This window comes from Danio rerio, chromosome 2, assembly GCF_052040795.2.
Source record: "Danio rerio strain M-AB ecotype USA chromosome 2, GRCz13ab, whole genome shotgun sequence".
NCBI classification, from domain to species: Eukaryota; Metazoa; Chordata; class Actinopteri; order Cypriniformes; family Danionidae; genus Danio; species Danio rerio.
Window position 1 is genome coordinate 28,082,364 of NC_141022.1, and position 23,041 is coordinate 28,105,404.

At 34.9% G+C, this 23,041-nt stretch overlaps 1 protein-coding gene across 13 annotated transcripts in view; it reads right to left on the reverse strand.

The window, feature by feature from the left end:
* Positions 1-23,041, reverse strand: part of kcnn1a (potassium intermediate/small conductance calcium-activated channel, subfamily N, member 1a) — a 67,907-nt gene that overhangs the window by 5,854 nt on the left and 39,012 nt on the right. For 10 of the 13 annotated variants that reach the window (XR_015477860.1, XR_015477862.1, XR_015477861.1 and 7 more), the window contains 5 exon segments: positions 16,862-16,957; positions 14,418-14,836; positions 3,903-4,044; positions 3,675-3,785; positions 2,556-2,683 (listed from right to left, as the gene is read on the reverse strand). Coding sequence is in view for 5 of the 13 variants with exons in the window: in NM_001128248.2 (NP_001121720.2) it covers positions 2,556-2,683; positions 3,675-3,785; positions 3,903-4,044; positions 14,418-14,836; positions 16,862-16,957 (896 nt within the window). In the remaining 8 variants the exon portion in view is untranslated. 13 annotated transcript variants of the gene reach the window in all.

Consider the following 23,041-nt stretch of genomic DNA (forward strand, 5'->3'; position numbering starts at 1 on the left):
GGGGAGAAAAACACAGAGGACAAAACTTACTTCTGAGCTCTGCAGTGATAGAGCAGAACGAAGACAAAACACAGTTCAAGTTTAGAAACCACAACATGTACACAAAATGTGAGCCATTACACTGCACTAACCATAACCACAAGGTAAGGGTTTGGGGAAGGAGAGGGGAGAAGGACAATCATCACATCACAAAGAAAAACATGCTGATCCATTTTCTTAAGAAGGCTCAGAACTCATTCATACAATACAGTACGGATTAATTGGGGAATACCCATCCCTTAAAATTCAACATGACTTTAGAAAGTATAAAACAGTTCTTCAGAAGAGACAAACATTTAAAACATTCAGTTTCTTGAATTAGAAATAAAACATACAGCGGAGATCAAAATTAGAGAACAAATTGTAAACACTGAAAACAGTGAAGGTTGTGGCACAAAAAATATAAAAAATAACAATTTCTGAAAGTTTCAGGAGTCAAAAAAAAGTTGAAAGTAATCTTGGGACTTTACTAGTCTCTAAAAATGCTCTGGTGAGATCTTGATCAGCTCTATGTTTATCTAAAGATGTGAATTAGAACTGGAATATCGCATTTAACATTTGCAAATAAAACCGTTTCCATCCAGTGAGTCAAAGAAAACTAAATCATTACTTCTTGATGAACTGGTGCAAAAAATCAAAACGAATAAAGAAATTTGATGGTTAGAAGTCATTGTGGGCCTTTTTCATTTTATAATAAATTACTTGCGCCTCAGAAGACGAAAACAGAACATAATGAATGCATGGTGGCTTGTGGAGGTGCAAGTGCAGCTGCTTAAAACAGTTCTGGAAGGCAATAATACACTATATATAATAATACTTTGGAAAAGGGATTTTAGAATGGAAATGTCCTTTGCTTTCCCTATTATTGCTGTCTCATTGGCCCATTTTTGTTGATCTTATTTAATATGAAAACAAAATCACATGACTTTTTAATGCGCATGCTGGATATTATTTGGTAAATGTGTTTCCAGCATTATGTGCATTTGGTCTTATCAAATAAAGTTTATCCTTCTTAGTTGTGAGATATTTTCAAAATGTATGTGCATTTTTCTGTTTCCATGAAGTGCTTTTCATGCGATATTTCGAATAAAAAGTATTTATTTATTGCAAAATAAAAAATATTCACATACAAAGGCTAAAAGAAATATAGCGATTGTATTAGTCTTAATAGCCATAAATTTGTCCTCATTTTCCAGAAATTTTCAATCAGGTTTACAAGAGAACTCTAGACTGGCCATTTCATTATTTGAGTGTTATCAGGAAACTGCTTTACCCATTTTGTTTGTGTGACGAGTCTAATTGCCTACATAGACAGACAATCAATTTGAGAGACTTGAATGAGTCAGTGACATTGTGAAAATGCAGTATTCTAGTATTCATTGATTTGGTGAAACTCATCCCTTTTGCCTTCATCTGAACACCTAGATGAGGGTCTGAGGGTATCAATCACTTCAAAACAGCTCACATCTTACAAAGTTTTTAGCTGCCAGGTAAAGCGAAGTTTCAATTCTGTCATTACAAAACCTGTAAGACCTTCCTTCTTATTTGAAAATTTAATGAAGATATTTTGGATGAAATTAAGAGTAGGTTTTCTGAAAAGTCAAAATCCAGAATGTACTAAGAGCATCATCAAAAATATTCCATTAGTGGTTAAATCTTAGTGAAGCTAAACAAATTCTTTTGTGCACACAAAATACAAAAATAACAACGTTATGCAACAGTTTCTTCTCTTCAGCACTGGTACAGAGTGCAAATTCACAAGAACATGTGCCTCTTGCTGTTGATGTATACCCTGGTTGCCTGATGTCTGTAAAGATCCATCTGAAGTATAAGTCAGCTCTCGTGCTCTGTGAATGCAGACCCTGAACTGGTGCTGAAGAAAAGAAACTACTGAATATAGTCGTTATTTTAGGGGGAGTTGCACATAAATTATTATTATTATTATTATTATTCTTGTGCCTTCAAAAAAACTACAACTGAATCACATTTTTGTTTGACAATGTTCCTGGTATCTTTCTGGGCTTTGAATGATTCTAGACCCATGCTGTCTATAGAGTGTCAGAGAACTTTTACATTTTACCAAAATATCTTAATTTGTGTTGCAAAGATGAAGGGTTACAGGTTTGGAATCACATGAGGGTGAGATATTAAAAGACAGAGTTTTCTTTTTCAGATATTTTATCACAAGCTGCCAGATTGACATCAATAACAGAGTAGTATCTGAAAGTGTTCTCTAATTTTGACCAGTGCTCTTTATCAAATATCACATTTTTTAAATCTACTGCAGGTATGAAATACAGACCTCAAAATTTTAGAATGCGTTGGTTGTTCTCTAATTTCAAACTCCGCAGTAAAGTTGATCATTCATTAAAATGCATATCCACAAAACTGGTAATCACACCTTTTAGTTTAAATAACTTTACATATTGTTCAATAGATCTTTAATCTTAAATTCAGTTTAGAATTTTAAGTAAGTATCATGCGTATACGCTGAAATGAGGTAAGAGTGTGCTTACTGGTGAATGGCCTGCAAGAACTTGCGCTGATGTTTGCGCACTTTGGCATGATCTATCTTCTTCACTAATTTTGTGTGTTTGTAGATGAGCCATGTTTCCCTGAGTACATTGGCAGCTGTGTTCTTCACCTGTAAATAAAAAAACATTACAATGAAATGTCACTTTCATGAAAATACTAAAGCAATGAATAAAATTGTAAAAAAGAAAAAGAAAAATGACATGAAAAATTACTAGTGTTTTTTTTAAATAGGTACTATTTAAAATGACAGTAAAATTACTTTAAAAACATACAAAGTAATGCTCAAAGACATAAATCATTTTACCAACATCAAAATAATAAATGTATAATATCTTTATTTTGTCCTTGTCCTATTTAATTCTACCTTTCTTTTTTCATACACTTTTACCATGATTTACAAAAGACACCCACTGATATTCAGTGTTTAATAGTTATATATATAAATACATATACATATACATACATATACATAAATAAATATACATATATATTCCAAGAATCCTTTGATACTCTCTTAAATGACTAATACTTAAGGATCACTGTACAAATACTAATTCATTTTCATTTAAATTCTTTATACTTTGCCACTATTATAGGTTTTGCTCATTTGTCTGAAAAAAAGGGGTTTTTAATCATTTAAACTATAATAAATGTAGAATCATCACTTACTCTTTTACACATTTAATGAGTACAGATAAGAATAAGCATATTATTTCATTTTTTCATAATTATATCTGTGGCAATACATTATTTCACTAATTTTTTTTTCACAAAGATTATATAAAACATAAAAGGATTTACTTGCTTTTTTTACTCCTTTACTTGCATTAAATATGCTATTTATTTACAGAAAGTATTCAGACCTCCTTAAATTTTTTCAATCTTTTATTATATTGCAGCCATTTTTCTAAAACCATTAAAGTTATTTTTTCCTTGTTAATGTTCACACAGCATCCCAAAAAGTCAGGGCTTTTTTTTAAACTTTCGTAAATGTAATCAGATGCAGATTCTGAACTGTGTATCTTGTCATTGACCACCAATTTATTTATTTATTTTGAAGAAATAATGTGCTTGACATAAATGGTTAGTTAGCAACTTACTCGTTTACAAAGTTGGGTGTCCATCATGAAATTGTGGACGTGTTTCTCAGCTTTTGTCAATTCTAACTTTCTGGCTACTACCGCGACTACAAGTGCAGTGCAACCAGCTCCCTACAAGAAAAGATGACGAGTAGAGAAAAAATCATGATTAATTTTGAAAAAGTAAGCTCAGTTTTCTTGAAATAATAAAATCCGAAATTTAATCATAATTGGAATTTGAAGACATACCATGATTCCCGTGAGAAGGCAGACCCCTTTTCCACAGTATGTGTGAGGGACCATATCTCCATAGCCAATTGATAGGAAAGTTATGGAAATTAGCCACATAGCTCCAAGAAAGTTACTAGTGACTTCTTGTTTGTCATGATACCTAGAATAGTAACAACAAAATAGGCAGAAAACCGTGATCAGGCTTTGGAAAACAATACTACAAGTATAATAATGAGTATTTGGTCCAAATTTCCAGACATTTCAGGTAAAATATACATAGAATTTATGTCAAATTTCAATTTCGTGAACTTAAATCTCAAAATCAGGTTTCTGCCCATAGTAAGAGTAGATAGTAAAAAACAACAAACACAAAATAGAAAAACTTACCAAAAGCATGTAAATGCAGGATCTAGTATTATTGCTAATGTATTTGAACAGACACACTTCCCAGATGCAATATTTTTGTCATAAGGTGAAAAAAAAAGATCTTTATGAAAAACAACATTTATAATATCCTCAACTTCTAATTACTATTCATTTTCGATAGGTATCACAAGTGGTCAGATAAAATGTTTGACAGTGAAAAGCATTGTAAAGCATTTTCCAAATCAGCTAAAGCAGTGTTTCTCAACCACGTTCATGGAGGACCACCATCTCTGCATATTTTTCATGCCTCCTAAAACCAAACACACCTGATTCAGATCATCAGCTCATTAGCAGAGACTGAAAGACCTGTAATGGGTGTGACAAACAAAGGAGACATCCAAAACATGCAGTGTTGGTAGTCCTCCAGGAACGTGGTTGAAAAACACTTAGCAAAAAGTATTGTTTAAAACTCCTTAGAGATAAAGGGCCTATAAATCCTTATTCCGAGACTAGACTATTGCTAGCAGCTCATCCACATATTTGCAGGAGGTTGACCTTTTCAGCAGCCTGTCGAGGAGGAGCTAAGCACAGGTCAGAAGACATTTGTCTGCATTTAATACAGTAAGGGAACAGTTGTGATGAGGAATAACAGACCTTGGCCTTCAACAGTCATACTCAATAGTCGGACTGAACACAAATGACCCAGATTGTTACTTCAGTATCTAATCAAGCAGATTTTAAATGTCCCTAAATTACCTGTTTTAAGACAGAAAACACAAAAGAAGTCATGCCACTATCAGTTGTGCCTGTCTACAGCACCATTCAACTCTGCAGTCATGCTCTAAGAGCAGGAGCATTGTAATAGATTGTTTGTCGCTCAATGTTGTGGGAGAGCCCCATTTTCACATGCGGAAAGCATAGTGACCATGCAGGCATTTCAAAGAAGAAATCCACATCCTGCATGCTGAATAAGCCAGTATATTGAGAGCAAATATACAAAGCCTATAATAAAACTGACCACCATATTGAATGAAGACAAAAAAACATCAACTTTGATTTGAAAAAATAAACAAACAAAAAATATTTAAATTAATTCAGCTTTATGGGAATTGTTCTAATGAGGGATTATTTATGTACAAAATTCGGATGTTGTCTGCCCTTGTGCTACATCACCATTGTGAAACAACACAAAGTGCTGGCACATACCATTCTAATACAAGATCATTTGCAACTGATCTGTTTTGAAGCTGGTGTCAGATCTCAGACATCCTCTGTGTACCAGGGGTGCGTTTCCGAAAACCATCGTTAGCTAACTAAGGTCGCAAGTTCAGTCGTTACAAACATAGTTTGTTGATTTGCCGTTTCCCAAATCCGTCGTTCCAACAAACATTCACAAACTGCATTGCAAACTTGTCCGCTTGCAGCTACAACTCTAGTTAGAAACATAGTTCCTGGTTGTGCTCTATTCCCAGTTATCCCCCTATGCCCTATCCATTAAAACATTCCAACATTTAAACATTAAACATTAAAAAAAGTAAAAAAAAAAAATAAATAAAATAATAATAATAATAAACATTAAAAAAATTAGACATCTCTTTTAGATGTAATATGCTTTTAAAGTTCAGTTTTAGCCATCTTCATATTGACAATTGCGCTTCCTTCGCAGTGCAATTTGAAAACATTTAAGCCATATTGAACACAGCCCAGAATCATGAAAAGGGTATCTTATGTCTCTAAAGCTTGTGAAATATATATATATATATATATATATATATATATATATATATATATATATATATATAGCAAACGTTAATGGTTTTAATATTTTAATATAGTATTTTTATAGTAGGTTATTGATATGGGCCCATTGGTTAGAAGATTTTTGCAGTGGTTTGAATGTGTATAATTGTCAAATTGTCAAAGTAGACTTTTGAAAAAATTTACTTAAAAAAAACAATACATTATTATCATTATTATTATGAAGCAGGATTTTTTTATTTCTTAATAAATATCCAACTGTAAATTAGGCCTACAAACACTAACGTTTTATATAATTGTATATGAGATTATAATACATGTTAGCTTAGTGATTTTTCATGAAATATTCTCAATAGTATTTGTAAAAGAAACATATATAGGTCCTATATGTGTCGTTTACATATATTTAAATTAATATGAAAAACGAGTGCATAGTTCGTTTTTTTTCTCAAAAGAAGTTGTTACTCCACCCCGCTTAAAGCGTCATTATGGACATTTTACATTATAACTAATGTGGTCCAAACGATGGATCTGCAACAAAGCAACTACGGTTTTGGGAAACACTTGTCACAACATCATTCTTTTTTCAAACGATGCATCGTACTATGATATATCAGCCACGAGTTATGTCGTTGTTTGGGAAACACACCCCAGATTGTCCTCTTGAAGAGCTCTGGTAAAGACCAGACTTGCATTCAACAATTATCTCAACCATATGCTTGTTCCGAGAAACCTATTAAACTCTAACAATTCGCATGGCACAATTTTTGCAAAGAAGTCGTATCCTGTGAGGTCTGTCTGTTTGCACACCTGAACATGAATATGGAGTGCAGGTTTGATCATGACTATGCACACTGTCTTCGTCATTAGCTGGCCTTTGTTTTGACAGTGTAGAAGTGCATTATCATTTCCCTCAATGCTGGTGCTCGAAAGCAAAAAAGCTACTAACTGGCCTTCTAAAGCTCTCAATATACTGTATGCAATACTGGCATATAATGGAGAAGAGCTGGCACCACCTTCAACTTAGATCAAGAAGTCTATCTGGAGAAAGTGTTTCCCCGAATACTCCGGTCATGTCCCAATTTCTCATAAAACCTCTGCAGATGGTTGCTTAGTAGCAAAAATCAACTATTAAATACCTTTAATGACTCTGCATGGTTAGAGGATGCAGTGATGGAGTAAATATAAAGACATTTAAACCAATATCAAACCTCTGCTGATAACTGTTTTTGTTTTATGACTAGGCCCACACGGAATCTGTGCATGCAGAAATCCGCAGATTTCCACAGATTTTTAGCCCATCATTGAGTATATGTATTTAAATGTGTGTAAATATATATTCATTGCGTTTTTAAATTCATTTCACTGATAATATTGAGACATAATAATAATAATTTTAAAATGTTCATGATTTATTTACAGTACAGTTTGTAAAGTAATGTTGTCTTTTAGTAGAGATATTATATGAGAGACTTGCTTTGTTTACCAAATAAGTGGATCTAATTGGATTGTAAACATTAAATAAAAGTAAATATATATATATATATATATATATATATATATATATTTTTTTTTTTTCTTCATATATTAGCTTATTAGTTGTGATACTCCTAAAATCATTCTACATAAATCCACAGATTTTATTAATTGTTTTTTTTTTTTTACAAAATTCTCAGCAGAAATAGCAAAAAATGTCCGCAGATTCGGTCTGGCCCTAGTTATGACCATTAAGATGATTAAACTGATATCAGTTGATAACTGATATGGCACCAAAAAACTGTGCAAACTTAAAATCCAAGAAAGAATGCACAATAACAGTATATTATACAGCCTGATATATGTAAAAGCTCCAATATATATTGATACCTAGTATAACAACCACATAGTGTAACATCTAAAGATGAAACAGTAATGAATAAGACAATTAAATATTCATCACAGTCTACTAAAAAACAATGTTAAAAACAAGCCACTTAGGTCTGTCGTTAACTGATAAAGTACCAATATTTGGTGGAAAATCTAATCTAATTTTAAATTTTACATTTAAATATTCATGTTCAGAGTAATGCAAATTTCCCTATCCCATAATTTAGCTCCCCATTCTCATTACATTGTTGACTCACACTGTATGTTAAAGAGCTCAGTGTGACAATAAAACCACACAAAGTTCAGGTACGATATATCAATTCTCCGGAGGAAGGTAACATGCTCGTTTTGTAGGAACAGTCCTTCTTGCAGGTCTGTAATTGGGCATATGCTGTCAGTGAGCTGGTGTCTATTTATTTTCTTATCACCATTCTTAAAACAACACAACTGTGTGCACCAAAGACGCCATACACGTGGAGCATCCTGACAGTACTGCAATGCACCTTCTCAACAGTGTGCAAATGCTCTCTTCCAATCCAAGCATCTCTTGCTTTTTTGTTATCAGAATTCCAACTACATTAAAAAAAATGTTATCGTTTGAGGAGATAAAGATGAAATGATGCATGGAACTGTACGTACATTTGGGAAAAGGGCCTAAGAAAAGGAATCCACCCTAGTCATGCATAATATTTAGGGAAAAGTGGGCAGGGAGGTTGCGGAAACAGGACCGGAAGATGCGAAGCAATGAACAGGAGGTATACATGAACTTAAGTGTGAATGATAAGCCGACGTTGCGAATAGCAGCAATGTTCCTCCAATGACCCAGCCCTTCCTTCAGTTTCCCATCCCTCCCATTCCAGACGGACTCCGTGCTCGTCCAGTCTCACACCGTTCTGCCCTTTGGGCTGGCCAGTGTGCTTAGAGTAAAGAAAATAGTGCAGGCCCAAATTTAGCAGCACTTTGGAGAAACGAGCGCCTCTTTTCAATGACGACAGAGCAGTAAACATGAAGACTACCATGCTGTTTCATAGTTTACCAGAAGTGGGCACCCAGTAGTCTAGCATCCTACAACCTTGCTTTCTCTTGTCTCTGAGGAGAATGTGCTAGAATGGACAGTAACATCTCACCTTTTTGTTTCTAGATAGTATATAGAGTCAGATCTTTGATCAGGAGCCATATTAACATTACCCCCCTCAACCGCCAACCCAATCTCTCACTGGATAAGCAACCCAATATTGTTCAGCAACTTGCAAACATTTTCCATTGGGTTGCCATTTAGATTTAAGTGAAACAAATATGCGAACAAACATCTGACCTGACCATTATGTCAGTGTAGATTTAGATTCAAAAGAAAAGCATGTACAACACAAAGGTTTGTTTCGCATATATCGTTGAAGCTCTGTGTTGTGCTGGGGCGTATTACAGTTCAATAACATCTGCTGAAGGAATAATCGGGAAAAAAAAGAGTTGCCCTCAGGCCTGTTTGTAAAGGTGATTTGAAGGAGCTGCTCCATTTTAACACAAACTCCCTCCTCCTCTTCCCTCCCTCCTACTCCTGAGCACTTTCGAAAGAGACGCTTGATTCACAGTGCTGCGCAAATCATAGCTTTCCAAACCATTAGTGCATTTGCTATCAACAAACTTCTCTTGATGGTGCCACATTCACACGTTTTGTTTTTAAACTGTAAAAATTGATCTATTGGAGTATCTTTTTTTTTTTTTCGGGCAGAGCTGCCGAATCCCACCCCTCCCCCCTCTTAGAGCAGCAGTGGCACCAGCTCAATGAACAATGATAGGTTTTCCACGGCTAGAGAACGAGGACTCACATGGCATCCCTATGGAGCAGCATAGAGGGGAAATAGAAAGTACAACAGTGAATTATAGTCACACACACACACACACGCACTCGAAAGCTTCCTCCCATACCTTCATACAGGCACGCACAAGCAACGCAAATTACTCACGCAAGAGTGTGGGCAGCATTGTGTCGTGCATAGCAGCCGATGAGACTGGGGTGCAGAGTGCTGGGAAGTGGTATGGTGTAACATCAAAACCTTCACCTCTTTTACCACTCCAAACTCGTCATTATTGCCTGTTCGGTTTCTTGTAAACACACCAAAGGGAAACACAGCCAGAGACTGCTCTCTTTAAGAAAAAGCCTTTGAGAGTGAACTGTCTTTCTGACAAAGAGATGAGAGTTACTTACACCTCTTCTTGTCATCTCTTTTCTTTTGCAAAGGATTTCATTTCTTTGGACGGAAATAGAAAGCTGTTTTTATTAGGGCTTGCTTTTAATGTACGTTTTCCAATTTGGTTCGTTTTTTTTTTTTTTTTTTTTAGATTTACAAACAATTGATTTAGTTCAGTTTGAGTTGATGAATCAATTTTAATCAATTTAGATTATTTGGTCCTACTTTATATTAAGTGGCCTTGACTAATATATACTTATAATGAAATTAATCAATTGTTACAATGTATTTTTTGTGTAAATGCATGTTTTTACTTTGTTATTATGATTGATTGAATACCTGCATATAATTACACTTGTAATTAACTTCTGTAATTACATTTGTAATTATACTGATGACTATGGAGTCAATCTAGGGCCATATATACTTGCAAAATAACAAAGTTTTGCAAACCAAAAATAAAGTCTTGAGCAAAAAATAAATAAATAAATGCAAATCTGAGTTTGCGATGCTGTTTTCACTTTACATTTCACATTTGTGCACGTTTTACTTTGTGGCCCTGATTTGACAAGGGGGTGGAGTCAAGGGAAATTGGGCGTTTACGGTAGGCCCGGACCTACTGTGGCTACAAGAACTACTGATACTGTGCCTCCAGGTGATGACGTTGCTTAAATTGAGGCAAATCCAAGTTCCCTTGACTTATCAAATCAGAGCCACAAAGAGAAACACGCAGAATCATGAAATGCAAAGTGAAAACAGCATCGCAAACTCACGGTTGACTAAAAAGCAAATAAAAGTGAGCATTGTTTTTCTTTTTTTCTTTTTTGCATTTTTTAATTGCAGATATTTTAGTTTTTTTTTGTTTTGTTTTTTGCACTGCTTGATTTTTATTTGCATTTTTTTTTGCTAATTTCTTTTTTAATTCTCAAAACTTAATTTTCTCTTTAAAGTTTTTTTTTTAGCAAAATTGATTTTTATTTCTCAAAAATTATTTAAATTATAAAAGATTTGAGTTTTTTTTTTTTTTTTTTGCTTAATACTTCATGTTTTGTTTGCAAAATTTTCTTTTATTTTGCAAGTGTTTTTGGCACCTACATGACCATTTCTTAAACCTTAACCAGACTTAAACCTACCCATTACCCCAAAGGGGGCCATAACTCTATCCCACCTCAAGCGCACCAGAAGTGTTCTGCAAAACTTTGTGAACACAGTAAGTACATTGTAATTATTTTTTGACGTAAGTACATAGTAGTTAAGGCCACTTAATATAAAGTGGGACCAATTTTTAAAATTGAATTCCAATTAGTAGGGGGACATACCAGTTTTGCTAATATATGTATTAAATATCTTTATAAAAGAAAAGTAAGAAAGGCAATATTTGTGCATGCTGTTTTAAAGGATACATGTGTGTATCAAACTATACTTGTTGTCCAGCAACATCTGTCATTTTATAGCTTATTTTTTATGTTTATGTTTATTTTTGTTTATCTTTAGACATTATGTTGACTATAAGTAACTTTGGAAAATCATGCTAACTAAGTGTCAGAGTACTACTGGGCTGTTATGGTTAGGGTAAATGTGGGTTAGGGTTACTGTTATGAAGGTTAGGATTACTGGAATAATTGAGCATTTATTTGCGAAGCTACTTCAAATATTGTCCATTGTTGGAGCATCAAAATAAATTGATAGCAAATATTAAAAAGGCTACTAAAACTAATCTACTAATACTGTAAAATTGCATAAAATTTATTTTGATGTTCTGTTGATTACAAGTTACTTTACAACTATATGTTAACTAACATTCTTTAGAGCATGGGTGCCCAAACTTTCTAGAATGAAGGGCCAAAAACCAAATATCATTGTGAGCCATGGGCCAAAGGTAAATATACCAAACTATATTACATTAAAGTTTCTACGGGTAATTTCCTAATTTATTTAATAATATTTCAAAATAAATAAATAAAAAACATTACTGTAAATCTACATACTACTGATGTAGTAAAGCTATTAAAATGATAACTTATTCCAATAAAAAAATAAACAATCGCATTTAACTTCCACACAGTGGAGTGGAATCCTGAATATTCTAGTCAAGCAGAATCTGCCTTTGCTCACCAAATTCTCTTCATTGTCAGGTGACGTTTTAAACAAAATCTGATTAAATTACACCATTTGATTGAAACATTTAATTTAACTTTTAAAAATGAAACAAAGTGTTACATTAAATTTGAACAATTTCAAAATCATGCCAATCATTTCTTAAATGGGATGGCAGGCCAGATCAAAGTTACCATGGGCCAACTTTGGCCCACAGGCTCTAGTTTGGGCATCCCTGCTTTAGAGTATTAGAATTAGCAGAATAAGTTAGAATCACAATAAACGGGGATAAATAACTACTTTTTACTACTAATTACTACTTTTTAGCCCTATTATGCTGTATATGCATTTCAAGTGCCCCGTTCACTCTGACGGCTTTTTGTACTGTTTGCCAAAAATATTAGCATGTCATATTATTGGTGAGTGAAACTGGTAAAAGTTTTATAAATCTTGTCACAACTAAAACATACAGTCAGTAGAAATGTCAGTATTCTTGCTACAAAAAAAGTTACTTAAAATAGCGTCGGGTTCTGACAAAGATTTTTATGCTTTTAATATATTGCTGCACGTATCATATTATGCATTGAAATTTTTCTCAGTGACATTAACATCTCATCTATACTCAACTACTGGATCTCATAGGGGATTAATCAGTTAATTGGTCTACTTATTGGTTGTTGCCACATAACAGCAGCTAATCAGGCTGTTCTCCTTCAAGACAGTTCTTCTTTTTTCTTTTTCTTTTTTTGCAATATTTAGCTTAAATTTAATTGCATTATCTCTTAATTTCTAAATATGTTTGGTGACTAAAATGTTATTTTAATAAATATATCTGTTATTAATATTAATATCTGTATTAAATCTGTTTTGTTCAAATGCACTAAAATACATTGCCTATATTCACTGAGAAATGGATACAAATATTCATTTTCAAAATGGAGTGTACCCAATTATGCTGAGCACTGTAGGCTGAGTTTTTCACAGTGGCACTTGGATCTGAAACTCTGAAGCCTATTCTGAGCAGGGTTGAGTCTAAAACTTTGAAGGGTTCCATATTAATGGCCTCAGGTTTAAATAAATTTTAAATAAATGTTTTACCGATGACCAGTGACCCAATAAACCCAAAATTAAACGGATGCAATGAGATTTGCATCTGCAATGAAGAAGGAAGAGCCACAGTTAATTTTGGGTAAGAAGTAATTCAGATCAGGTATTGATCTATACTTTAGAACATGAAAAGACGTCTAAAATGTGCAACCTATATTATGACCCATAGTTTACAGTTAAAGCTAACTGCCCTCTAGCTGGCGTGAAAACAGTTTTGTGTAACTTGCATAGTCATTAGGTGACACATGACTATCCTAGTCAACATGCGGTTTCATTTAAATACAATGTGTGGTCGCTTACACACTATTTTTCCTATTTTTGCAGCAACTATTGCTCCTAGCAGAGGTGCTATTTCAGTAAATGTTCCTGTGGATCATATTTCAGGGACGGTCGTACAGGTTTGAGGACAGGTTGCATCTCATCTCATTTGCATCAACTTTGTTTTAACACTGGAGGTAAACATCTCTCACAATAATGCATAGCTTAAATTTGCTTTGTTATTATGAGTTGCTGGTGGTGTGAATGGGGCTTCAAGTAAGTCTCTACTTGTTTGAAAAATTCATTCGCGTTCAATTAAATCTTGTATAAGACACATGTTGGAGAGGTAAAGGTGAGGAGAAGCAGGCAACGCAGGCAGGAATGTCAAAGACACAGTACAGATAAAGCAATTAATGATCTTTGTCCCTTAAATCTAACCCATTCATCACAGTGCTGCTTCAGCCAAACAAGACCGTGTATGTCCAATTCCTAATGTGCCTTAAATATGTCGAAATCTACAGCGCCTCATGGGATGAGATCATGATGATGCAGTTTTTGAAGTGGGTTATCCTCGGGGCTCCTCAAGATTACCAAAACAAACCATTCCGCAAACAAACAATTAGGCAGTCATGAATTATTTAACAATCGCTAATACGGCTTTTGAAACATGGACTGGGATTTGTGGTGCAATCGCAGAGCTGATGGGAGAAAAGCTCTTCATACAGGCAGCGTGAGGCTGTTGGAGATGCTCCTGGAGGGGAATGAGTGAGTGGGAGATGCAGAGAGAAAGAGAGCGAGAGACAGAGGAAGAGAGCGAGAGAGAGAGAGAGGACGAGTGGAGGGGAAGGGAATAGCTGTGTAGCTCGGGATCACACTCTCCGTGGTGCCATACCTCTCACAGACCCGCACGGTCCAGGCCGCGATGATCCAGGAGGAGATGCTGAAGACCAGCAGCACGGTGCCCGGACAGATGGTCATGAGGGTCTTCATCACGAAGCGTGTGTTGAAGTTGATCTTGTTGAGGGCACCTATACTGCGTGAAGATGCGTCCGTGAACAGTTTGCTATGAAGGAGCATAACCCGGCCTATCAGGTAGAGGCGAAGGAACATGGGGATGGAGAGGATGATGTCTACGTCGGCGTCTGCCACGGAGGGCACGTAGGTGAAAGCCAGCCGGGCCGTCCATGTGAATACGTACTGGCCCGGGATGGGGTGAATGGCACACACCAACAGCTCCAGGACAATGAAAAAGATGCGCTCGTATGTCATGGCTATCCTCCAGTCATCCGCACCATTGTCCACCATGAACAGCTGCAGGGAGCAGGCAGAGAGCAAGAGGTTATTTGGCAAAAGGAAAACACAAATAAGAGGAAGCATTGCCAAGTGATGGTTTAAAAGTGAAGTGTGCAAAGAAAGTTTTCCTTTTACTAAAACCTTTCTTGTATTTCTGTTTTTGGTATGATAAAAACAGGTTGATTCCTGTGTAAACGTTGTTTGAAAATAGAAATTGTTTAAAGGGGTGGTCCACTATGATATCATATTTTAAACTTTAGTTGATGTGTAACGTAGCTGTGTGAACATTAACAACATCTCTGAATGTAAGACGCTCAAAATTCAATGCAAAGGGAGACATTTGCCTTTACAGAGTTAGCTTAGAAAAGCCTACAGCAAACGAAGTTTTGGTGACTACAAAAAATACATCTGGGCTAGTGAGATCACAAACGCTTCAGGTTACATGCATTCACCACGCATATACAGACCGTGGAGCAAAGGGGCATGGCCGGAGGCACTATAATAATATAGCAGAGAAAGCTAAAATGCCATCCAAATGCTGCTATTTCCACATTGCTTGTTTTGTTGCTGTTTTGGGGCTTCCAAACGACACGAAACAAAGTCAGAGGTGCTTACAGTTTAATTTTGTTTCAGAAAATTATAGAAAATATATAGCTAGCATTTGACAAAGGAGAACTTCCAGAATCTCTCCTAGTTCAGTGCTGGACTCGGCTAAAAACTCCTCAAAAAAGGAGCCGCTCCAACCATATTAGACCAAGCTGTGGATTTTGAGCCAAAACCTGTATTTTTATTTATTAAAATTGATCTATTACCTGCATAGTGTCTATCGTTAATGGTATGTTGAAGCGAGGACATAAACAAGGATGTAAACAACGGGAAATGCTGTTTGGCACCGCAAACAATTTAGCTACAAATTCATATTTGTCCATCAAATCGCTGTGAACAGCCACAATCTTCACCAGCCCAGCAGTGTCTTGTTATGCGGACGCTTTCTTTGCGTTCTACATCTCAAATAACGAACTGGCAAAAGATATGTGAACGTTTCATATTACTTAAACATGCTTATAACCCGAATATTTGTGAAAGACACTTATCAGATTTTATTTAAGAGAGCAGGCATAAGGGTTCAGCTGTGTCCTCTTTATTTTATTCCTAATTCAGGCTCATACTGACTGACAGTAATTACACAACAGAGGGACAACATGTGCTAGTGACTGGACCTGACGCTTCCTAATGATGTGGAGTTGATCCGTAAATCACTGCACATTATGTTAGCTGACCAATCAGAGCCTCTTGAAGGTGAGTTTTCGAAGGAACTAGGAAATGTGACAGTCATTTTCATGTTAGCTAAGTAGCTGTATATAATCAAAGTAAGATATATGAAAAAACTATGTGATTTTTTACAAATGAAGCACGAGCACACATTGCTTTGCATCTTATAAACACAACCAAGTGTTAAAAAAACACTCTGGACCACCCCTTTAAATCTAATTGAAACATAAGGGATTAAGATTAATTGATTAAGATTAAAATCGAGTTACTTAATTTTCCAGTTTTCCATCAATGTTGAATCTTGTTCAGCGAATAATCTTTTATCAGTGTCTAGGTTGTTAGAACTAACCAAAACCATAAAGAAATTACTTGAAATAACTTGAAACAAACTTTTTTGAATAAAAATCTTTCTTAAAACAACCCACATATAACAAAAACAATATTAAAAATGTACTTAATTTTAATCGGAAGGTGTTATATTTAAAATTCACTTTAACTTTATGTGCTAAAACAACTAACACTAAACAAAAATAAAAATAATATGAGAACAACTCAACACACTTAAACTCAAATAAAAGTAACCCAGTCAAAGCAACACTGGATTTCAGCTGTAACATAAAATAAAATTGCAAAACATATTTGCATTTTTAAATAAAAGATTGGTTAAAAGTTACCAAAAAATAAATTACACACTTCACCTTATAATTCACATTAATAGATCGTTCAAACACAACACAATCAACTTTTAATAAGTGAAACTTCAGAACTAACCTGTATTTCCCGAGCGTGGTACATTATTATAAGACCAAGCAAAATAACAGTGGAAAGGCTGATAAGGCATTTCAGTGCAAATGAATATGAAGATTCCTGCACCAAGAGAAACAGAGCACACCATTAGCATGAACACACACACACAGCCACCACACAGTCTTACCCTTTAGCAGCTTATGCTAAAGTTATAAAATCTCGCTTGCTAAATGAAACATTCTTGTCTGAATAGATGGTGTCTAAACCATCTGCGTCACAAAACACTGCAGTGCTTCACCCTGGAGGAGTTAATCCCTACTGTGTCAGGGGGGAAAAAATCACTTTCCATAATATTCCCCTTAGCAACAAATGAACCTCGTGCATTTGGGTACTAAAACATCTGATTAAGTCTGATATTTGGGTTTTTCTCTGCCTAAACTCCCTTTGACACACAAGCATAATCACGCAATGCATGTGGGTGTATCTGATGATGTGAATACTTGAACATGTTTTTCGGCACTGTCCTGTCATCTCCGCTTAAATGTGTTGGTGGGACTGAGGGACTTGTTAGTTGAAATGTTAGTGTTGTACAGTAGAATGAGGACTGCAGATCGGCATGTTTCATAGAGACTGGAGAAAGATATAATAAATGGTAAGGTGATTGTGATTCAGCGCAGTGGTGCGGCTTCATTGTTTTTTGTATGAAAGAAGAATAAGACCTTTGTGGACATGATGAGCATATTTTGGTTGTGCACTAGAAAGGTATATAAAAGAGCTATAAATCTGAGAGATCTGTCAAGTCCGAGCACACTCTTGTTGAGAAACAGTACTTGATTGGTCTTTACTCACCATTTCTGGGATTCATATTCTATTGCTTGAATTTTGTGATGTTTTCTCAAAAAATTTGGAAAACGCCACCATATCTTCACACACTGTAAAAAGGTCAGTACTACAACAAAAAAAAATCCTTATTTACTTTTGCTTTTTCTTATTCACTCCACTTTTGAAAACAATGTTTTAAAGGGTCACGAAACACCAAAACACATTTTTTGAGCTGTTGACAGTCGTATATGTGTCCCACACTGCTAAAAACACTATTAGGACACCTATATTTCACTAAAAAGTGTAAATTGGTTGTTTTTGCGTTATTTCAAGCAAATTCGTACTTCCGGTTTGAAACGAATTTTTGAAGCTGCGTCACGGCCATGACATAATAGCGTGTATTCCAGCGTGCAGACTGGGCGTCTGTGCCAGAGTGAGTCTTATTACGTCTTACAGTGTGATGCATTAATGCATGAGTAAGGCTTGGTTCAAACCAATCAGCGCGCTCTATTGTGCAACTTCATTAATATTCATTAGTGTCACCGTGTTTACGCCCCAGAGACGCCACGTTGTGTTGGCAAAACAAGCGTGAAGTGTTGCTTTTATAGTTTGCTGCCATTAAGTTTCGTTTTCATTTTCTCTCTGTGAGAGCTCATCTGGAGTCACGTGTGGATTACAGTGTAGGCGACGCTCGACAACAATAACTTACCCACATAGACACTCCCACACCATCCCACTTTAGTTCCTCCGACACTCCCCCCCTAAACAGAGCTGGACACGCCCACTTTTCTGACTTTTTCCAAAGTAGAAGTGTGAAAACACCCTGCTGAAACGAGGGGGTTTCATGGCCCTTTAATAATGTTATCTTTTGTTCTGATAATCTGATATTGTTTCTTACCAATTTCCAAAAGAGTTTCTTTGTTCACTCAACTTAAGACATTTTAGGTCAGTGCAACTGATGTTTTCAAAAGGTGAGCACACGGCAGCACCAATCATGTAGTGGTTAGCCATCGACACATGGCACTTTGGTGTTCACCTGCGACCTGAGTTTGATTCCTGCCTCAAGGTCCAATGCTGATCCTTCCACTCTCTCCTGTCCCCATGCTTTCCTGTCTATACTCTCTACTGTCCTATCAATTAAAGGTGAGAAAACAAAATGTTGAGTACAGGAGAAAAAACTAAAGGAAATAAGGATTCCGTTTTTTTTTGTGTTTTTTTTTCACTCAACTTGAGGCACTGTAGTTCTACAGACAAAAAAATATTGAATTGTAACAACTTAAAATGTTTTGTTACAGAGTAGTTCACCTCTCCAGAAATTTAATAATCTTATGTTTACCCAACTTAATGTTTTTTTTATCACTGACAAATAATTTTAGTTCAGTGCAGTTGATGTTTTCAAAAGTTGAGTGAACAAGAACAAGCTAAAGGAAATAAAGATTATTTGTTTGTTGTTGTACTGACTTTACAATTGGCATACAATTTTTTTACAGTGCAAGGTAATCAGATCCTAAATGTCCTGTTGTTTTATCAAAGATGCTTGTCAAGCCACTCTATAGCCTGGTTTCCATTATAGAAGAATGAGACATACAGTATAGGTGTATTATCTAAGCATTAATAGTGGTCACATAAGAGGTGTTTCTGGCTGATAGAGTACACACTTAATTCTGGAAATGTGGATTCAGAATTTAGGGATGAACAAATAAATATATATATAATTTATACAGTATATATATATATATATATATATATATATATATATATATATATATATATATATATATATATATATATATATATATATATATATATATATACTGTATAAATTATATATATATTTATTAGTTAAAGTCAGAATTATTAGGCCCCCTTTGATTTTTTTATTCTTTTTTTAAATATTTCCCAAATTATGTTTAATGGAGCAAGGAAATTTTCACAGTATGTCTGATAATATATTTTTTTTCTGGAAAAAGTCATATTTGTTTTATTTCGACTAGAAAAGCAGTTTTTAATTTTTTTAAAAGCTCAAAATTTTTAGCCCCTTTTTTTCGATAGTCTGTTATACAATAACTTGCCTAATTACCCTAACCTGTCTAGTTAACCAAATTAACCTAGTTAAGCCTTTAAACGTCACTTTAAGCTGTATAGAAGTGTTTTGAAAAATATCTAGTCAAATATTATATACTGTCATCATGGCAAAGATAAAATAAATCAGTTATTAGAAATGAGTCATTAAAACTATTATATTTAGAAACGTATTGAAAAAAAATGATCTCCGTTAAACAGGGGGGGTGAATAATTCAGGGGGGCTAAAAATTCTGACTTCAACTGTGTGTGTGTGTGTGTGTGTGTGTGTTCAGTGTATATACAGAAACCATTTTTGATTTATTTTTGTTTATTCTGTGTTTTCATTAGCCTTGTTTTCAATTTGCCATTTCAATTATTGCAATTTTAAGGGTAATGGAAATTCAGCTTACAATGTTTATCACAACAAGTAATCATTAAGTTATGCTGTGTTTTAGGCTTGTTTGAATCTACAACATCTACTCTAAAAAAATGAATGTGATTGTGATAGTTTACTACTGTTTGGTAAAGCTACAATGCTAAATGTGGTCCATTAGCCTGTGTGTACAGTTATGCTTATTGTATTCTGTAGTTGAGACTTGTGACAAACCAGACTTAAAATAACAAATTTGACATTTTTATTTTTACTTTTTAATTTTATTTTTAATTTTGGCTAATATATTGCTTTTCCCAGTACTGGGTTGCAACGGGAAGGTCATCTGCTGCGTAAAACATATGCAGGAATAGTTGGCGACCTCTGAAATAGAGACTAAGCCGAAGGAAAATAAATTAAGAATTAATGAATGAATATATTGCTGAATATATACAGTGTTCAGAATATATACAGTAAGTACAATATATAAGTACACCCCTCACAAATCTTTTAAATTCATATTAATAGGAAGCTATACAATTTTATATTTGTGCATTAGATTAGTCTGTACTGAAACCAAATCTGGAGCTTATCTAAAAAAAATAACTTACGATAACGGAACGAGTACACACAAATTTATATTCATTCATTCATTTTCTTTTTGGCTTAATCCCTTCATTAATCCAGGGTCGCCACAGCGGAATGAACCGCCAACTTATCCAGCACATTTTTACGCAGTGGATGCCCTTCCAGCCGCAACTCATCTCTGGGAAACATCCACACACAGTCATACACTACGGACAATTTAGCTTACCCAATTCACCTGTAGCGCATGTCTTTGAACTGTGGGGGAAACCGAAGCACCCGGAGGAAACCCACGCGAACGCAGGGAGAACATGCAAACTCCACACAGAAACGCCAACTGACCCAGCCGAGGCTCGAACCAGCGACCTTCTTGCTGTGATGCGACAGCACTACTTACTGTGCCACTGCGTCGCCCTCCCAAATTTTTGTTATAGAAAAATATTAAATACAAATTGTAAAAAAGAGGAAAATACTAGAAAGGCACAAAGATGGAAAAATTTGGTTGAAATTTTGTAGGTTGTAACTTTATTTTTGCAATATTTTGCTTGAATTTAATTGTATTATCTTTCAGTTTCTAAATATGTTTGGTGACTAAAATATCATTTTAATAAATCTATCTGTTTAAAAAATCTGTTTTGTTTAAACGCACCAAAATACATTGCCTATATTCACTGGGAAATGGATAAAAATATACATTTTAAAATGGCGTGTACTTAATTATGCTAAGCACTGTATAATATGTTGGCAGAAACATCAGTGTGGTTGACGAACCACCTGCAGACACACCCTTACCTCTCCATATGCACCAGACACTTCCCTACAAACACTCTGCTACAAGGAATTATATTAATAACATTTATTAAATATTATATTAATAGTAATAATAAAACTGCTAAACTTAGACTTATATATTATACATTTAAGATTTGTTTCAGTTGTTGTGTATGGTTTGAGGACTTGTTTCCAGCTGTTTGTGTAAAGTTGTAGGACATTTAAACTTGCTTTCAGTTAACGACTAAAAACTCAACTATTTAGTCTCCACTTCACTTCCTAATTGCCTCTTTGAATATCACACTAACTAACTGTACAAAAAAAAAAAAAAAACTTTACAGACCTGAAACTTGCCTTTAGTACTTATTCATTGTTGCTCTTATAGTTGTGTAAATTGCTTCCTTGTCCTCATTTGTAAGTCGCTTTGGATAAAAGCGTCTGCTAAATGACTAAATGTAAATGTAAATGTAAATATATATATTGCTGCTCTATGGTGATTTGAAGTGCTTCTTTTTTCTTCATAGTTCTTCATACTTAAGTTACTTTGGTGTTTGCTAACTGAATACTGTATATGTAAATCAATAGATTTAGTCCAATAAATCTTCCCTAGATTTTCACTCTTTTTATCTCATGCATTGTACAATGATGTACATTACTTTGAGAGCAGGTACTGTTGTCCATCTTTTCAGTCAAAAGTTTCTGGTCTTGCCACTGATTCAAAATATAAAACACCTGTTTAAACCATCCAAGCATATCAGTAAATATGCCCAAAGATAGCCTTATTTTATATTAGGCTTCATTTTTAGTTTTGCACCTTACTTTTGGTTAAAGTAGGCATAAAACAGGCTACTCCTCTGCAAAGCATTTGTACTAAAAATATGACTTACAGTAAGTGACATTTTGAAAGAAACACGCTATATGCAAAAACGTCCAAACCAAAATTTGCTGGTATGAGAAAGTGTGCATAATTTATATAACCACAGAAAAGCAATTAAAAGATTTAATTTTAACAGTGAAATGAGAAAGTCTTCTCCATAACCCCATCTAATTTTACCCTGGCTCCCAATGGTCCCTCTATGAAAAAATGAGGTCTGAAATTGTTATAAATTTCCCGTGTGACAAATTACACCGTAAACTAATTAATGCACCTGTTGGTCACCAGAAGTTTTTCTTTTTCATTACTTTTATTCCAAAGGTCAGATTCCTGACAAACACCTTGCTTTTCTTTCCAGCTGACATTCACATGCCATTGTTCCTCCCTTCCCTTTTTTTTCTGTTTTCCTGCAAGATCAAGCCATGTGATAATTCACTTAATTCAGCTGAATGTGACAGTAGCAGTGTAGCAGTTCTCTCCCACTGGACTAGAAATAGCACAACCATTACAAAATCCACATCTCATGGGAACTGAGTGGTCACAGTACCAAACACCTCATTTTGGAGACCCTGCATTAAGGATTGCTTTGGGAGTTGTCTGTAATACAGGCCTACCTCAAAGTTTAGAGTTTTTAAGCACTCTTAGACCTCCAGTACTGCTTGTAAAAACAAGATTACGAAACAGTATGTGCGGTGTGTGTTTGTTATGATGTAAAGGA